Below are 18634 nucleotides of genomic sequence, written 5' to 3' on the forward strand. Positions count from 1 at the left end.
CTGCTTGGCCTGCTGTGTTCATCCAGCTCTACACTTTGTTACCTCAGATTCTCCAGCATCGGCAGTTCCTACTATCTCTGAACCAGGGGCATCCTACCTTGTCAAATGCCTCCTGGAAGTCCAAATACAACACATTTACTGGTTCCCCTCTATCTACTCTACTTGAGACTTCCTCAAAAACCTCTAATAAATTAGTCAGACACTATTTCCCTAGGGAGCAAGTACCTCATAACTGTTGGACAAGGTTGAGAGCTGAGGCTCCTCCAATGCTAAATTCAGGATGTCTCTACCTGCTTCATTTACACCCTGCTATCCCTGACCACTGGCAAAGTTTGAGATACTTAACCTACAGTTTATGTCTGCCTCCAAGTCTATAAAATATTTCTTTGATTTACCTTTAATTTGAAGGAAAGTTAGATTAGGTATTCAAATTAGCAATTACTTAACAGTCAATGAACTTACAGCTTTTTCCTGGGATGTAAGTTATTTTTCCCCTACTGTTTCTGATCTCCCTGTCTCCCACTCTGCGAACTCCTCTCTCTCTGGGCTCCCAGGCAAGTATAAAGGCCTTGATTTTTATTTCTTGCTCAGTCTCAGCTCCTCCCCCACCAGCCCCTCTTTCCCTTTATGATCCAAATCCTCTAAGACCTTATGTTAATATTAAAGAGAAGTGCTCAGCAATGAGAAAAAAAGGGACTGACTACCTCCTCTCGGTTTTACCTAACTCCAGTTACACTCCAATGTAACGAAGCAGTACTCTAGTGGAGGCAAGGCTGCACTAACAAGGTCTTTCTTTACAGCCCCAAATTCAAAGGCATCTGAAACTGTATTAATTGATTGTCTAATTAACTAGCTTCAGCTACCTATAAATTTCTGTTTTAAAGCTGCAATTAAACTGCACTAAAGAATGGACTAGACTTTAGGTTTAAATTAGCCCTCAAACTAAATTATGTTAAATTATTCCTTAAAAATTACTCCTTGAGCATTTCCTCATCCCTCTCTGGTCACTGTCCAGACTGCTGGTGAAGTCAAATTAGTTCTATTAACCAAAAATGTAATCAATTACTTAATCACAAAGAAGAATGGAGTTGAAAGGTGTGTTTTGCACTTCAAGAAACCATACTTAGTAATAAAGAAAGGGAACTGTACTGACCATATGACAGCAAGCACCTTCCCAAGGCAACTTTAATAAGGTCTGCGTCTGCAGCAAAAAGAACAGCATAATATGTGTCCGAAAATATCTGAAGGCTATAACAATCTTTAAATGGAAAGACATAAAATAGGAGCAGGAGTAGCCCATTCAGCCCTTTAAGCCTGCTTTGCCATTCAACAAGATAATGGCTGATCATTCAACTTAGAACTGTACAGCTCAGGAGCAGACCCTTTGGTTCACGATGTTGTGCCGAACACTACACAAAATTAAATTAATCCCTTCTGCCTGCGCTTGGTTCACATTCCTCCATTCCTTGCATATTCATGTACTTACCCAAAAGTCTCTTAAATGCCCCTTTCATATCTGCCTCCACTACCATCCCTGGCAGCATATCCCATACTCCCACCACTCTGTGTAAAAAAAACTTTCCCCTCGCATCTCCTTTGTACTTTCCCCCTCTTAGCTTAAATGCATACCCCCTAGGTTTAGATATTTCAATTCTGGGAAAAAAGATTCTGACTGCCAATCGTATCTATGCATTTCATAATTTTACAGACTTCATCAAGTCTCTGCACAGCCTCTGCTGCTCCAGGGAAAACAACCCAAGTTTTTCTAGCTTCTCCCAATAGTTCATACTCTCTAATCCTGGCAAACGTCTTCTGCACCCTCTCCAAGCCCTCCACATCCTTTCTATACTGTGGTGACTAGAACTGAATTCAATACTCTCAATGTGGTCTAACCAAAGTCTTATAAGGCTGCAACATGACATCCTGACTCTTGTACTCAATTTCCAGACTAATAAAGGCACCCGTACATCTCAGTTGTCCTCGTTTTTCAAGGACCGTAACTTCCCCCCTTGGTGGTCGAGAACGCCCTCAACCGTGTCTCCCACATCTCCCGCAACTCATCCCTCACACCCCGTCCAATAAGAACCAAAAAAGAATCCCCCTCGTCCTCACGTACCACCCCGGATCCAACGCATCATCCTCCGATATTCACCTGCACATCTGCCAATGTGGTATACTGCATCCGCTGTACCCGGTGTGGCTTCCTCTACATCGGGGAAACCAAGCGGAGGCTCGGGGACCACTTTGCAGAACACCTACGCTCGGTTCGCAATAAACAACTGCACCTCCCAGTTGCGAACCATTTCAACTCCCCCTCCCATTCCTCAGACGACATGTCCATCCTGGGGCTCCTGCAGTGCCACAACGATGCCACCCAAAGGTTGCAGGAACAGCAACGCATATTCCGCTTGGGAACCCTGCAGCCCAATGGTATCAATGTGGACTTCACAAGTTTCAAAATCTCCCCTCCCCCTACCGCATCCCAAAACCAGTCCAGCTCGTCCCTGCCTCCCTAACCTGTTCTTCCTCCCACCTATCCCCTCCTCCCACCTCAAGCCGCACCTCCATCTCCTACCGACCAACCTCATCCCGCCCCCTTGACCTGTCCGTCCTCCCTGGACTGACCTATCCCCTTCCTAACTCCCCACCTACACTCACCTTTACTGGCTCCATCCCCGCCTCTGACCTGTCTGTTTCCTCTCCACCTATCCTTTCCTCTATCCATCTTCTATCCACCTCCCACTCTCTCCCTATTTATTTCAGAACCCCCTTCCCCTCCCCCTTTTCTGAAGAAGGGTCTAGGCCCAAAACGTCAGCCTCTCTGCTCCTATGATGCTGCTTGGCCTGCTGTGTCACCTTGTTGTCTCGTAAGTCATACAGCTTCTTTACCACCCTATTTACTAGCACTGCCACTTTCAGAGAGCTATGGATTTGAACCCCAAGATCCCTCTGTACATTAATGCTGTTCAGGGTCATGCCATTAACTGTACACTTTCCCTTAACATTTGATTTCCTAAAGTGCAGCACCTCACACGGATTAAACTCAGTCTGCCATTTCTCTGCTCATAACTGCATTCCGCTGTATCCTTTGACAACCTTCTACACTATCCACAACTCTACTTATTTTTGTATTGTATGTAAACGTACTAACCTACCCATCTACATTTTCACCCAAGTCATTCATATATATATCACAAACACCAGAGGTCCCAGTATGGATCCCTGCAGGACACCACTAGTCACAGACCTCCAGCCTAAAAAACAATCTTCCACCACTACCCTCTACCTTCTATGGGCAAGCCAATTCTGAATCCACGCGGCCAAGTCACCATGGATCCCATGCATCTTAATCTTCTGGATGAGCCTACCATAATGGACCTTGTTGAAAGCCTCACTAAAATCCATGTAGACACCATTCACTGTTCTACCCTCATCAATCACCTTTGTCACCTCCTCAAAAATTTTAATAAAGTTAGTAAGACATGGCCTGCCCTGCACAAAGCCATGCTGACTGTCCCTAATTAGGTCATGATTTTCCATATGCACGTAAATCCTATTCCTAAGAATTCTCTCCAATAGCTTCCTGACCACCGATGAGAGACTCACTGGTCTGTAGTTTCCTGGATTATCCCTATTTCCCTTCGTGAATAGAGGATCAACATTAGCTACTTGTCAGTCCTCTAGGACTTCGCCAGTGGCTAATGTGTACCATTTTCCCACTTCCTCCCTATATCCTTTGATTCCTTTAGGGACGTAGTGCAAATGCCATAACTGGCTCAGCAGAGAATGCCGAGAAATGCACAGGGGGAAGCTAGAAGCTTATTGAAGAATGAGCCATTCCACCCATTGCGACAGGCTTCTTTTTCCCTTCTCTTGCTGGATATGGATATAACACTGGATTTCCTGGAATATCAGATAAGAATATGCAAATTCTGTGATCAAATACTTTATGATTTTTGTTTATTCTGGAGAGATAGTTTGCCTGAATGTAAACCTACTCCCAGCAAGAAAGAACTGATCATGGACCAAAAAAATGAATACAATAAATATGAACTGGTATACAGTTTATGCCTGTACACAAAAGACTGCCCCATAGCCATAGAAATTTACAATATCAGTGCAACATGTAGTTATTTTCCTTACTATGACACTACACATTGTATTTTTTTTTTTTTTAAATTAGTAAGCACAAGCAACTACTTTTTTCTACATTTATCATGTGTACAGTTCCTAAACAAGAAATCTGAAAGGCACAATTGTTTTTACAACATGTACAAAAATGGCTGGAGCGGACAAAGAACAATAAAACTGAATTGATCCTGGTTTACAATTGCACAAAACATAATATCTACATCAAAAAATGTGCTTTTATGGAAAAGAGCTTGTTTAGTAAGAAATCATACAGTATGGTTTCTTTTTAAAAGGACAAGTGACAGCTATTTAAAAAGGGTCCTGCAAAAATTATGTTGCTATCACTAGCCTGTCTTCATCATCACTGCTGACATCACTGTAATGCACAGTAGCTCGCACAGTTGCCACAGGCTTTCCACTGTTATTTTCTGGAAGAAGGGTTTGATCAGGAGATTTACTCACTGCTTCAGTGTTCACCTTTAAGTGTCCCAATTCAGAGTCTGTCAGCACCCCAGGAGCTGTTTTGGTATTGTGTGCCTCTTGAAAGCTGGTTTTACTGGAACAGCCTTCTGCATTGTCTATTTTATTTGGTTGTCCATATTTCCAGTCCGTTGCATCTGACAACTCCTTCAGGGCACATGCCTCAATTTGAGGTGAAAGCTGAGAGAACAGTACACAGGTCACCTTATTATCATTTACTGTAACAGGAAGACTAGCTGGGGTCCATTCAGTCCTATTGGCACAAGGTTTGGTTGTACAGTGCATCTCATTACTTGTTTGGCCTTCTGTTCCTGTAGTGACAGATGGAATGAGAGTAGACAGTTTCATGATTTGCACTCCTGAAACAGGAGCTTGAAAGCATGGTATACTTTGAGTCTGTGGATTTGTGGTCAACACTTGGAGACCAACAGCATTAACTGAAAGGCTTGAAGGGCACATTTTTGGGCCTATATTTGAACTTGCCAAACCTAAAAGGTTTAATGTTTCTTGGCCCAAAGTGTTTATGGTTTCAAAATCTGAACTACTAGTACTTTGCAAGTCAGCAAGGTTTTTTTGTTCCAAAGGAATACATGGCAGAAGTTTATTTTCTTCTGGAATATCCAAAGGCTTTGTATTACCAGTTGTTTCCATTGTATCTTTGTAAAAAGGGCTTGTAGACTGATGAAAAATGTTAACAGCAGTAAGTTGCATTGGTCTTGTCTGGATTGGTACAAAAGTGGAGTATGCCATTAAACCTAACTGGATGCCACCCACAGGGATCATGCTGCGTGTTGTCTTGACCTGCTGTTGAGAATGAAGAGGCAAGTGGCTGAAGAGGTGCAAAGGAGGCTCCTCAGCCAACAGTCCTTGATTCTCTACTGGTTGCCTTTGTTGTTGACTGTCCAACTTATGTGGGCTAGATATGGGAGAAGTGGATACAAGTGGTCCTGCTTTTTGCACGTGAGGAGGTAGGCTGATGGGTGAAGGCATCTTCTGGTAAATACAAATAAAAATAAAACATCCGGTTAAAAATTTTATAAAAATTAGTAAAAAGAATAAAGAGGAATCTCCTATTCCAAATTATTTATTTCATTATATCCTAAAAGCTTGTTGAAGAAAAAATGATATAAGAGTTAATCTTCACTCTGTCTTACATTTACATAAACATTACAATTGTATTCACTTTAAATCCAATCGCACCAGTTTTCATAAGCACCTCTTTATAAATTATTTTTAATTAACCTGTTCGGACAAATTATAATACAACTCCAGGTAAGGTGGGACTTAAACCCAGACGTTCTTGCTCAGAAGGAACACTGTGCCAGAAGAGCCTTCAGTGCCTCTTTATATGCGCTTGATTGAAACCTCAATTAATCTGCTACACTTGCAAATAATTAAAAATAATAGATACATAAGTAACAAATCTTGAACTCCTACTTTACAATCATCTCAATTCAGATTTATTTGGAATCAGTGGTTGATCTGATTTGAAAACGTTTTGAAGAATGGATATCCGAAAATGAATAGTAAACAGATAAAATTTTAAGAAATCCCGTTTTACAAGGGTAGCAAAGGAATCAATGTATAGTAGACCAAGAAAGGTAAGATTTCGACTTGCCTTTATCTGATCTTTTGTCATGATGGAATAGGTCACCATAACCACCCTTGTTCTGTGGAATGGGGAAGGAAGTAAAAAACAGAACAAGGCAGAGTCACGGTGCAAAATTACTGTCAAATAAGCTGAAGTGAAAACTGTGCGAACATAGATGTCAGATGAGAGTGGGGAAGCATTTTCTTAGGAGGTGGGTTTGAAGGAGGGAAAGTTCAGGGACAAGTGCTGGCCAGAAAACTTGAGTTAAGTAAGTAGGATATCTAATGCATTCTCACCTCCATTTTTCAGAAGCAGCTTTTATGAAATACTGTCAACTGAGGAAGAAAGAATGAGCAGGATTGGAAAGGGGTTTTGGCAGGGGAAGGAGTTCTTCTCCTCAACTCTACAGATTTTTTTCTTGAAATATCAGTCACTGCTGATTTACAACTTTGTGGATTATTTGCTTCCATATCTCTATCCTCAACCACATTTTATTCCAATATATTTCTGTCTTTGAACTACGTTAGAGATGATAAGAAATTCCTTCTCTTGAAGGGCATTCATATTTGAAACTCTCCGAGTAAAGAATAGTGGACCTGGGTCATGGAATGTATTTAAGGCTGTGTTAGGTAATTAATTGATCTCCACAAGATCCCAGCATTAAAAGAGGCACCTAAGGGAGTGGAGGTGAAGTTGTGACTGCGTCTTATTAAATTATGCAACAGTTTCAAGATTTCTGGGACTGTAAGTAGATCAAAAATATCGGGACAGGAAAGACATTTGAACATACAATTAAAAGCTTTATCTCCTTCTCCACCTGTACTCTTTCTCCCTGATACTGAAATTGTGCATTATACTGATTCTATATTCTTAAAATCATTTTTGAATATCATTTTTCCCCCAACTATTTGATGGTTGAAGATTTAAGTCATTTCGTGAGAATGCTATTTCACTTCAATAGTTATATGCTGTATAATTCTGACTTTTCTGATGAAAACAGCTTGCCCAACACTGCTCCTTATTCTTTCCATAGCCTTTATTAGAATATCATTGGCTGAAATATTTGGCTGCCAACACTGTCCTATCTGCAGTCAACTGTCTTATTCAGAGATAGTAGGAACTGCAGATGCTGGAGAATCTGAGATAACAAGGTGTAGGGGCTGGATGAACACAGCAGGCCAAGCAGCATCACAGGAGCAGGAAGGCTGACGTTTCGGGCCGAGACCCTTCATCAGAATGGGGGAGGGGAAGGAGGTTCTGAAATAAATAGGGAGAGAGGGGGAGGCGGATAGAAGATGGATAGAGGAGAAGATAGATGGAGAGGAAACAGACAGGTCAGAGGCGGGGATGGAGCCAGTAAAGGCGAGTTTAGGTGGCGAGGTAGGGAGGAGATAGGTCAGTCCAGGGAGGACGGACAGGTCAAGGGGGCGGGATGAGGTTAGTAGGTAGGAGATGGGGGTGCGGCTTGAGGAGGGAGGAGGGGATAGCTGGGAGGAAGAACCGGTTAGGGAGGCAGGGACGAGCTGGACTGGTTTTGGGATGTGATAGGGGGAGGGGAGATTTTGAAACTTGTGAAATCCACATTGATACCACTGGGCTGCAGGGTTCCCAAGCGGAATATGAGTTGCTGTTCCTGCAACCTTTGGGTGGCATCGTTGTGGCACTGCAGGAGGCCCACGATGGACATGTCGTCTGAGGAATGGGAGGGGGAGTTGAAATGGTTTGCGACTGGGAGGTGCAGTTGTTTATTGCGGACCAAGCGTAGGTGTTCTACAGAGCGGTCCCCAAGCCTCCGCTTGGTTTCCCCGATGTAGAGGAGGCCACAACGGGTACAGCGGATGCAGTATACCACATTGGCAGATGTGTAGGTGAACATCTGCTTGATGTGGAAAGTCTTCTTGGGGCCTGGGATGGGGGTGAGGGAGGTGGTGTGGGGGCAGGTGTAACACTTCCTGCGGTTGCAGGGAAAAGTGCCGGGTGTGGTGGGACTGGAGGGAAGTGTGGAGCGGACAAGGGAGTCACGGAGAGAGTGGTCCCTCCGGAAAGCAGATAAAAGGGTGGGGAGGGAAAAATGTCTTTGGTGGTGGGGTCGGATTGCAGATGGCGGAAGTGTCGGAGGATGATGGGGTGGTACGTGAGGACGAGGGGCATTCTTTTTTGGTTGTTATGGTGGGGACGGGGTGTGAGGGATGAGTTGCGGGAAATGCGGGAGACACGGTGGAGGGCGTTCTCGACCACTGAGGGGGGTGGGGGGGTGGAGGTTGCGGTCCTTGAAAAACCAGGACATCTGAGATGTACAGGAGTGGAATGCCTCATCCTGGGAGCAGATGCGGCAGAGGCGAAGGAATTGGGAATAGGGGATGGCATTTTTGCAGGAAAGTGGGTGGGAGGAGGTGTATTCTAGGTAGCTGTGGGAGTCGGTGGGCTTCAAATGGATATCGGTTTCCAGGTGGTTGCCCGAGATGGAGACAGAGAGGTCCAGGAAGGTGAGAGAGGTATTAGAGATGGTCCAGGTGAACTTAAGGTTGGGGTGGAAGGTGTTGGTGAAGTGGATGAACTGTTCGAGCTCCTCGTGGGAGCACGAGGCGGCGCCGATACAGTCATCAATGTAACGGATGAAGAGGTGGGGTTTAGGGCCAGTGTAGGTACGGAAGAGGGATTGTTCCACGTAACCTACAAAGAGGCAGGCATAGCTTGGGCCCATGCGGGTACCCATGGCTACCCCCTTTGTCTGTAGGAAGTGGGAGGAATTGAAAGAGAAGTTGTTGAGTGTGAGGACGAGTTCGGCTAAGCGGATGAGGGTGTCAGTGGAGGGGGACTGGTCGGGCCTGCGGGACAGGAAGAAGCGGAGGGTCTTTAGGCCATCTGTATGGGGATTGCAGGTGTATAGGGACTGGACGTCCATGGTAAAGAAGAGGTGTTGGGGACGGGGACCTCCACCTCCTCCAGAACTTCCAATTTCCTGGTCCCCAACACCTCATCTTTACCATGGACGTCCAGTCCCTATACACCTGCATTCCCCATACAGATGGCCTAAAGGCCCTCCGCTTCTTCCTGACCCGCAGGCCTGACCAGTCCCCCTCCACTGACACCCTCATCCGATTAGCCAAACTCGTCCTCACCCTCAACAACTTCTCTTTCAATTCCTCCCACTTCCTACAGACAAAGCGGGTGGCCATGGGTACCCGCATGGGCCCGAGCTACGCCTGCCTCTTTGTAGGTTACGTGGAACAATCCCTCTTCCGTACCTACACTGGCCCTAAACCTCACCTCTTCATCCGTTACATTGATGACTGTATTCCTAGAAACCGATATCCATTTGAAGCCCACCGACTCCCACAGCTACCTGGAATACACCTGCTCCCACCCACCTTCCTGCAAAAATGCCATCCCCTATTCCCAATTCCTTCGCCTCCGCCACATCTGCTCCCAGGATGAGGCATTCCACTCCCGTACATCTCAGATGTCCTCGTTTTTCAAGGATCACAACTTCCCCCCCCTCAGTGGTCGAGAACGCCCTCGACCGTGTCTCCCGCGTTTCCCGCAACTCATCCCTCACACCCCGTCCCCACAATAACAACCAAAAAAGAATGTCCCTCGTCCTCACGTACCATCCCACCAACCTCCGGATCCAACGCATCATCCTCCGACACTTCCGCCATCTGCAATCCGACCCCACCAAAGACACTTTTTCCCTCCCCCACCCTTATCTGCTTTCGGAGGGACCACTCTCTCTGTGACTCCCTTGTCTGCTCCACACTCCCCTCCAGCCCCACCACACCTGGCACTTTTCCCTGCAACTGCAGGAAGTGCTACACCTGCCCCCATACCTCCTTCCTCACCCCCATCCCAGGCCCCAAGAAGACTTTCCACATCAAGCAGATGTTCACCTGCACATCTGCTGATGTGGTATGCTGCATCTGCTGTACCCGTTGTGGCCTCCTCTACATCGGGGAAACCAAGCGGAGGCTTGGGGACCGCTTTGCAGAACACCTACATTCGGTCTGCAATAAACAACTGCACCTCCCAGTTGCGAACCATTTCAACTCCCCCTCCCATTCCTCCAGATGACATTTCCATCGTGGGCCTCCTGCAGTGCCACAACGATGCCACCTGAAGGTTGCAGGAACAGCAACGCATATTCTGCTTGGGAACCCTGCAGCCCAATGGTATCAATGTGGATTTCACAAGCTTCAAAATCTCCCCTCCCCCTACCGCATCCCAAAACCAGCCCAACTGTCTTGTTCAGTTGCTCATGTCATTTAAAGGTCCTTATTGTTAATCACTTCAACTTAAAGAATTTAAGAACTTGGAGCAGGAGTATACAATTCAGCCCCAAGTTTGCTCTGCCAATTTGAGATGATCACGGCTGATCTCACCTTGGCTTCAATTCCACTTTCCTACCCACTTTTCGAAACCTTTTAACCCATTACTAATTAAAAATCCGTCCATCTCCTCCTTAAATTCACTCAATGTCCCAACATACATCACATCTTGGGAGTGCATTCCACAGAGCCGTGACACTTTGAGAAGTAATTTTTCTTCAACACTGGTTTAAATTTGCTACCCATTATCCTAAAATTATGTCCCCTCATACTAGATTGGCCCACATGAGGAAGCATCCTTTTCCTCATTGACTTTGTCAATCACTTTTAGCATCTTATATACCTTAAATAGTTCTTCTCTCATTTCTTCTAAACATCAGAGATTATAGGCTGAAACTGCTCAATCCCTCTTCAGAGGACAAACCTCTTGTCTCTGGAATCAATTTAGTGAACCTCCTTGAAGCCTTCAATATAGTTACATCCCTCCTCAAGCAAAAGAATCAGAATGGGACGCAATACTCCAGATGCAGTCTCACTAATGCTTTGTACAGTTGCAGCAACACCTTCCCACTTTTATAATCCATTTCTTTAGCAATGGAAGCCAAAATTCCATTTGCCTTCCTTATTACCTGCTGTAACTGCAGGTTATATACTATAATTATTATAATTTATGCTCGAAAATACCCAGTTCCATTGTGCACCAAAACACTCTGAAGTTTCTTTCCATTTAGGTAATAAGTTCCTTTTCTATCCCTCCAACAAAAGTTGATAACCTCATACTTATCCACATTAAAATTCATCTGCCAAATTTTGGCCCGTTCGCCTAACCTAACCATTTGTAAATTTCTTACTTGTTTGTAACTTATTTCCCCACCTTCTTGGTGTCATTTGCAAATTTGGCTGTAATACTCTCTATTCCTCATCCAAGTCATTAATGTAGATTGTAAACAGTTGTGGCCCAAAGACTGAACCCTGCTGGCACCTGATTAGTTACATCTTGCCAACCAGAAAAAGACCCATTTATCCTAACCCACTGCCTGTTGTTTAGCCCATTCTCTACTCAAAATTAATAAATTACCTCTAACCTCATGTGATCTTACCTTATGTCGTAGCCATTTGTGTGGTACGTTATCAAAAGCCTTTTGAAAGTCTAGATATACTATATCCACAGAGTCCCTATTATCCATATTGCTTGTTACATCTTCAAAGAACTTTAGTAGATTATTCAAACACGATTTATCCTTCATAAAATGATGCTTGTATTAATGGATTGTATTTTGAATTTCCAAATGTCCTGTTATTATTTCCTTAATAAACGAAATTGTAATAGTTTTCCAACAACACTTTTTTTTTTTCTTTATTCTTAAACAAAATGAGGACATCACTGGCTAGGCAGCATTTATTGCCCATCGGCAGTTCAGAGTCAACCACATTGCTGTGGGTCTGGAGTCACATGTAGGCCAGACCGGGTAAAGATGGTAGGTTCTTTCCCTAAAGGACATTAGTGAACCAGATGGGTTTTTCCAACAATTGGCAATGGATTCATGATCATCATTAGATTCTTAATTCCAGATATTTTAGTGAATTCAAATTCCACCATCTGTCTTGGCGGGATTTGAACCGGGTCCCCAGAACGTTATCTGGGTCTCTGGATTAACAGTCCAGCGATAATACCACTAGGCCATCGCCTCCTCCTAAAAGATTAAACTAACTGGTCTGTAGTTTCCTACTTAGAGCCTTCCTCCCTTTTTGAATAAAGGGTACTACTTTAGCACTTTTCCAATCCAGTGGAACTTTTCCCACATCTATGAGATTTTTGAATATTGTAACCAATGGATCTACTATTCTCTGCTGCCACTTTCTTTAATCTCTAGATGTGGGCCATTGGGCCCTGGGAACATGTCTGCTCTCACTTTTAAGTAGGCATTTAATTCTTACTTCCTACATATATAATCACTGAGTAAATAATATTATTTTTGTAGTCTGACATTGGTATCACCACTTCTTTCTTTTATCCTTAACTTGATGATGTTGTATTGCCTCAAACCCTCAATCTACTTTTCTGGTTTAAATTCCTTCTGCAGTCCTATTTACCTTTTCTGCCAGGACTTGGACTCAGTCTCAATCTGGTTCAGGTGCAGCACTTTCTAGCTACATCAGTCATTCTAGTTCCAAACACAGTATTTCCTCTTCTTAGCTCTTATTTTTGCTTATTCAGTTTTCTTCTATCCTGGTGTGTTATCCATAATCTCTTGTTTACCTACCCCTTTCATATCTTTCTGTGGGCTCCATCTCCACTTGTTCACTCACTTCCCCACTCACAACTTTGGCTTCAGCATAAAGACTCCCAGCAGTTGACAGTTCTGATGAAGAGTCATCAGACTTGAAACATTAACTTCGCTCTCTTTGCACAAATGCTGCAAAACCTGCTGAGTTTCACCAGCAATTTCTGTTTTTGCTTCTAGTTCCAGTACTGGTGCCAATGTCTATCAATCACAGACAGTAGAAGTAACATATTTGAGATGTTTACAAGTCTCTTCAATCAAAAACGTTGTCTAGAGAATCATTTGTGGTATCTTTGATGGTAGAGACCTATGCCACACCATTTTCACATGACATTAATATGTGGCTGAGCACACTGGATAGAGCAGAAGCTCAAGAAACCAGAATTAGAAGTGCACAGCTTATCTGGGGAAGATTACAAAAATAAGTAGAGGAGACATTGTCCACCTTGTTTTCAAGTCCTTGCACAGTGTGCAGCCTAACCAGGAGCCACTATATGTCAATGAGCACAAGACTGATAGGCGAATGAGAGTTGGTGAAAAGGCAATAAATAATTTTTCTTGCCTCTGTTTACAGAGAACGATGAAAAAAACGAGTACTGCCATTCTATAAAAAAGCATGCATTGTAAGTTTCATAGACTTTAAGCTCATGATCCAGCCAAGGAGAAGCCTAAGCTTAAGTTTTATCATGATGCCAGAAGGAGTGGATGTAAGTGGCTGTTTGAAAATTAAAGAATCTGAGTCACCGAGTCACCGGATCTCCTAATCTACCTTTTCCTTTATGTTTGAGTCTCTGATCTGTAAAATAGTGTGCATGTGAGTGGCCCAAGGGGGCTGGGGAAACCCAATTTTCAGTGCACAGGTGCAGAAAGTTTATAATGAGGCCCCACATTATTAATGGGGAAATATGGCCAAGTATGGGTTCAATATTTTCGGGTTAGAGAATAAATTTATCAACAGGAGTGGATATTAAAATAAACTGTAAATTAACTTATTATAGATGAAGGAAATAGGAGGTAAATGCTCACATACTTATTGAATGCAGAAAAAAAGCCAGTGAATCAATCATTATTGTGCGAGTTCACCAAAGCTCACCGACCATTTTAAGAAGCAACAGTATATTTCTGATGTATCAATCAATTACAGCAGTTCACTTTAACTGATACTGGCATTATCTACATATTGCAGCAAACTCTTTCACTTGTACATGTTTCCTGCTTGTACTTGAGAAAATAGCATTATTGCACCATTCTATCAGGATCTAGCATATAGATTGACAAAAGTAAAACCCCTGAATCTATCAGAATCATTTGTCACAGCAATTATGGAAGAGCAGAAAAGTGGAGAGCAATTGGCTGTGTTTTCAGTTTAGACACAGATTCTCAACGTTTAAGATATTGTCTAGTGTTTTGCATCAAATCGATTTCTAAAATAAAGCTGCATTAAGTATTCCCTTGAATGCCTTACTTCAATTCAAATAGGAATGCAGATTCAGTTCACTTGAATATTATGAGAACTGTGTGTCAAGATAAGGGATTAAATGTCCTGGTAGTTATTAGAGAAATGCTCAACTAACAATGACTAAGTAATAATAAAAACAGAAACTGCCTTGCCTACCCACCCAAACACAAGCACTGTGATATTACAGATTGTATGTGTTATATAATTCATAGAAAGATGAACAGGAGCATAAATATGATTAACACATCTCTTCACTGCTGATTACTAATCTCAAAAAAAAGACTAAAATCCCTTCAGTTCTGAGGAAGGGTCACTGGACCCAAAATGTTAACTCTGATTTCTCTCCACAGATGCTGCCAGACCTGCTGAGCTTTCTCAGCAATTTGTTTTTGTTAATAAAATTCCTATGTCCACTGTACACTGTCAAAAGGTAATGATTTTCTATCAGCTACTTATTCGCCATGTAAATTTAAATTTCCCAAAAGGCAGGTATATAAGACTTTGCGTGGCTCATCTTGATTGTAAGCTGCATTATAATACTAAGCACAATTCTTCAGATTTGTACTAGCATCATGGGACAAATTTTATGCATCAGTGGCAAGTTTTGAACAATATGACACCAATTTTCCATTACACACTTGCTGCAGTATGGTAAATCACTGAAGGCATAGTCTCAAAGTTTAACCCCAAAACGTAATGCTTAATTATCTTAGTGTTTTAAAAAGCTGTATTCTTAAAGTTTAGGATTAAGTTGATAAAGATAAATTAGTGATTTAGTGATCTAATTCTATTTCAATATTAATGGAAGTGTTTAGACGCATAGAAAATAGAAGGAGTTAGACATCAACCGCTCATGCCTGCTCCGTCATTCAATTTGATCATGGCTGATCATCAAGTTCAATATCCTAATCATACTTTCAGCCCTATTCCTTGATCCCTTTAGCCACAAAAGCTCCTTCTTGTAACACAATGTTTTGGTCTTAATCACTTTCGATGATAGTGAATTCCACAGGCTCACTACTCTCTAGGTGAAAAAAAATTCTCATCTCAGTCCTAAAAGGTTTACTCCTTGTCCTTAAACTATCACTCCTGCTTCTGGATTCCTCTGCCATTTGGAACATCCTTCCGGCATCTAATCTGTCTAGCACTGTTCAGTTTTAATAGGTTTCAAAGAATAACCCCCTCATTTAGTGACTACAATCCTAACCAAGTCAATCTCTCCTCATACATCAGTCCTGTTATCCTGGGAATCAATTGGTATACCTGATTAGCTGCAAGAATTTAGGAATATGCATATGAAAATTATTGTTCTAGTTAAAAATTTATATTCAGGTCCCTTATTTTGTCATTCAGGCTATTGATTAAAATACAAGATATGCTATATAATAATAAAACACACATACCTTTAAATCATCTATGATTTTCTTTCCAAGTTTTTCTTGCACATGCTGATTATCAGATGTCACCTGGTAACCAGAACACTTTTGGTCAGCCTTTGGTAATGTACCTCTAGCTGTTGGGGACATGGCTTTGTCTTCTTCAGCTGCACAGGGATGAACTGGTAAGAATTCATATTGAATTTTATCAGTTTCAGCATTGGCATTCTGTGTAAGCCAGACGGCAGACAGTACATCAAAACTGTTGGTCAGCATAGTAGAGTCATTTGCTGTCCTCACTACACTGGCAGCCAGAGAAAGCGAGGCATCCGTCAGTGTACCAAGCTGGTCATTTCCCTGTAGGTCAGGCTGAGGGCTAGCTGTTACTGAAGGAGTAGCTGATAATCCTGTTTCCCCTTGACTGTCCTCATCATCATCATCAATTTCATAATCTTCGTCATCCTGGCCATCTGAGTCTTCAGCGTCAGAGTACAGAGTTTCATGTCCACCCTTTAGTTTGTCACCTGTTAAACAAATTAAACTATAAATTAGTGGATTAAATTTGACTGGCTTCTGTGGTGTAATAATTCTGTCATAACAAATAACCCTCATTAAGTGAAAATCTGCTTCTGTAAATTAGTTGTGAAGTGTTTTGGAAGTTTTATCTGTTCTAACACAGAACGGAACTAAGGGTGAGACAACAAATCTTTCGATTTACCAAGTGGGCTAATTTCAACGAATCTGCCTAGTCACAATTTCTGCCTTGCATTGGGATATTGTTGCCTGTAATGTGGTGCTGTATATCTCTGTATATGCAAACACTCATTTGGCCAGGGTTCTCTATTTTTATTCATTCTGGGAACATGGACATCACTGGCTGGGCCAGCACTTATTATCATAATTGCCCTTGGAGAAGGTGGGAGTGAATTGCCTTCTTGAACCATTGCAGTCCATTTGATTTGGGTAGACCAACACTGTCATTAGGAAGGGATTTCCAGGATCTTGAGTCAGCAACTCTGAAGGAGCAGTGATATATTTCCAAGTCGAAATGTTGAGTGGCTTGAAGGGGAACATGCAGGTGGTGGTGTTCCCCAGTTACTCTTGTCCTTCTTGACGGTAGTGGTCATGGGTTTAGAAGGTCCTGTAGAAGGGGCCTTGGTGAATTTCTGTGAATCATCTGCAAGATGCACTGCAATGCTAAAACTGAATTGGTGATAGAGAGCGCGTCTCTTTGTGGATATAATGCCAATTAAATGGGCTGCTTTGTCCTCAACGTTGTCACGCTTCTTGAGTGTTGTTGGAGTTACACCCATGCAGACAAGTGGGGAGTATTCCAGCACACTCCTGATGTGTGGCTTGTAGGTTGTGAACAGGCTTCGGGGAGTCAGGAGTTGAGTTACTCACTGCAGGATTCTAAGCCTCTGTCTTGCTCTTGTAGACGTATCACTTATCTGGATAGTCCAGTTCAGTTTCTGGTCAATGGTCAATGTTGATAATGGGGGAATTTCAGTGATGATAATGCCATTGAATGTCAAGGGATGATGATTAGATTCTCTGACCGGAGATGGTTATTGCTTGGCAGTTATGTAGCACAAATATTACTTGCCAGTTGTTGGCCCCAATCTGGATGTTGCCCAAATTTTACTGCATTTTCCATCAAAACACATTTTACAATCAGCCTACCTTCTGTAAAAACATAACTTGCAGGTTTGGGCAATAGTTTCATTGGTTGTCGTATATCTTGTAATTGGTACTCAAAGGAGCTAACACTTGGCAAAAAAACCCCAAAGAACTTCAGATGCTGGAAATCAGAAACAAACACCGAAATTGTTGGAAAACTCAACAGGTCAGGCAACATTTGTGGAGGGAAAGCAAAGTTAATGTTTTGGGTCCAGTAACCCCTACCTGACCTGCTGAATTTTCCTAGCCATTTCTGTTTTGGTTGTGGAAGGAGCTACGCTTCCTAACCAATTGTTTGATTACACTCATAGTTAATACTACAGCTACATGTATAAACATTTAGGATAAAAAATAAATCTGTTTGACTCTCCACAGATGCTGCCAGACTGCTGGGTATCTCCAGCATTTTGTCTTTATTTCAGATTTCTAATGTGTATAACATTTTGCTTTCTTTTCTAAATAATGGGCCAGATTTTCTGAGGAGTGGCAATCTCAGATGGGGTTAATTAAATCTCAGATTTCCACCTGGCCCTATTTTACAGATCTGACAGGAGATTCCAATCAGGGATCCTTCATAATTCTGGAGTCTTACATCCATTCTGATAGTTCCTTCGTAGCATGGAATAATCTGTGGAAGGCAAACTATATCCCTTTTTCCACAGTACTCAGTTGCTACATTATGTAATTTAAAGCTTGAACATCACAGCCACTTTGACAATTGTTGTCAAAGGGTAATTGTGTAAAATTAAGTGTGAGGTCAGGGTGTCAGGATGGAACGGTGTCAGGTGTGTAGGGTTTCAGGGGACAAGTTGGCAAGCTTAGTGATGGAGTATTTAGGAAAGTTGAGTGAATAGAGATATTGGGTGTGAATGCGACAGCTGGATAGAGGGGTTGGGTCCTGAACGTAGGGAATGGAATTGAGTGACAAGTGTTGTCGGGACTGTTACTGGGTCCAGTTGTGGGGGGGAGGGGGTGGATTTGTGTGTGTGCATGGTGGTGGTGGTGTCTGTGTTTCCCATAGGTGGTGTGAAATCTTGGAGTCGGTGAACGGAAAGGTATTGGATCCTCAGAGAGGAGGGGTTGGTGTTGAGTTATTGTCTTTGTGGCAGATCAGGAGGAGGTGCAGTTGATGACAAAATTTAGATTGGTTCTTCAGTCTAACAGTTACTCAGGGGTTGGACTAGGTATTTAAGTTTAGCATTTCCTGAATAACCTTAACTTAAGCTTAACCGTCCAAATTCTCAGACTTAAATGGATACCTTTGGAGTGTTCCAGATTTAGGGGAAATTTCCAGCCCATTTCAAAGT

The 18634-nt window shown here is 42.6% G+C and overlaps 2 protein-coding genes across 2 annotated transcripts in view; one reads left to right on the forward strand and one right to left on the reverse strand.

The window, feature by feature from the left end:
• The window catches only part of LOC109927112 (glial cells missing transcription factor 2), a 1179481-nt gene that overhangs the window by 983336 nt on the left and 177511 nt on the right, over nt 1–18634 (forward strand). The gene's annotated exons all lie outside the window — the stretch shown is intronic.
• Nucleotides 3771–18634, reverse strand: part of hivep1 (HIVEP zinc finger 1) — an 87353-nt gene continuing 72489 nt past the window's right edge. The window contains exons 5-6 of the mRNA XM_048614452.1: nt 15675–16171; nt 3771–5601 (exon numbers count right to left, since the gene is read on the reverse strand). Of these exons, the coding sequence (XP_048470409.1) occupies nt 4462–5601; nt 15675–16171 (1637 nt within the window). The 3' untranslated portion in view covers nt 3771–4461. The remainder of the gene's footprint in view (nt 5602–15674; nt 16172–18634) is intronic.

The sequence above is a fragment of the Rhincodon typus genome, chromosome 2 (genome assembly GCF_021869965.1).
Source record: "Rhincodon typus isolate 14 chromosome 2, sRhiTyp1.1, whole genome shotgun sequence".
NCBI lineage: Eukaryota > Metazoa > Chordata > Chondrichthyes > Orectolobiformes > Rhincodontidae > Rhincodon > Rhincodon typus.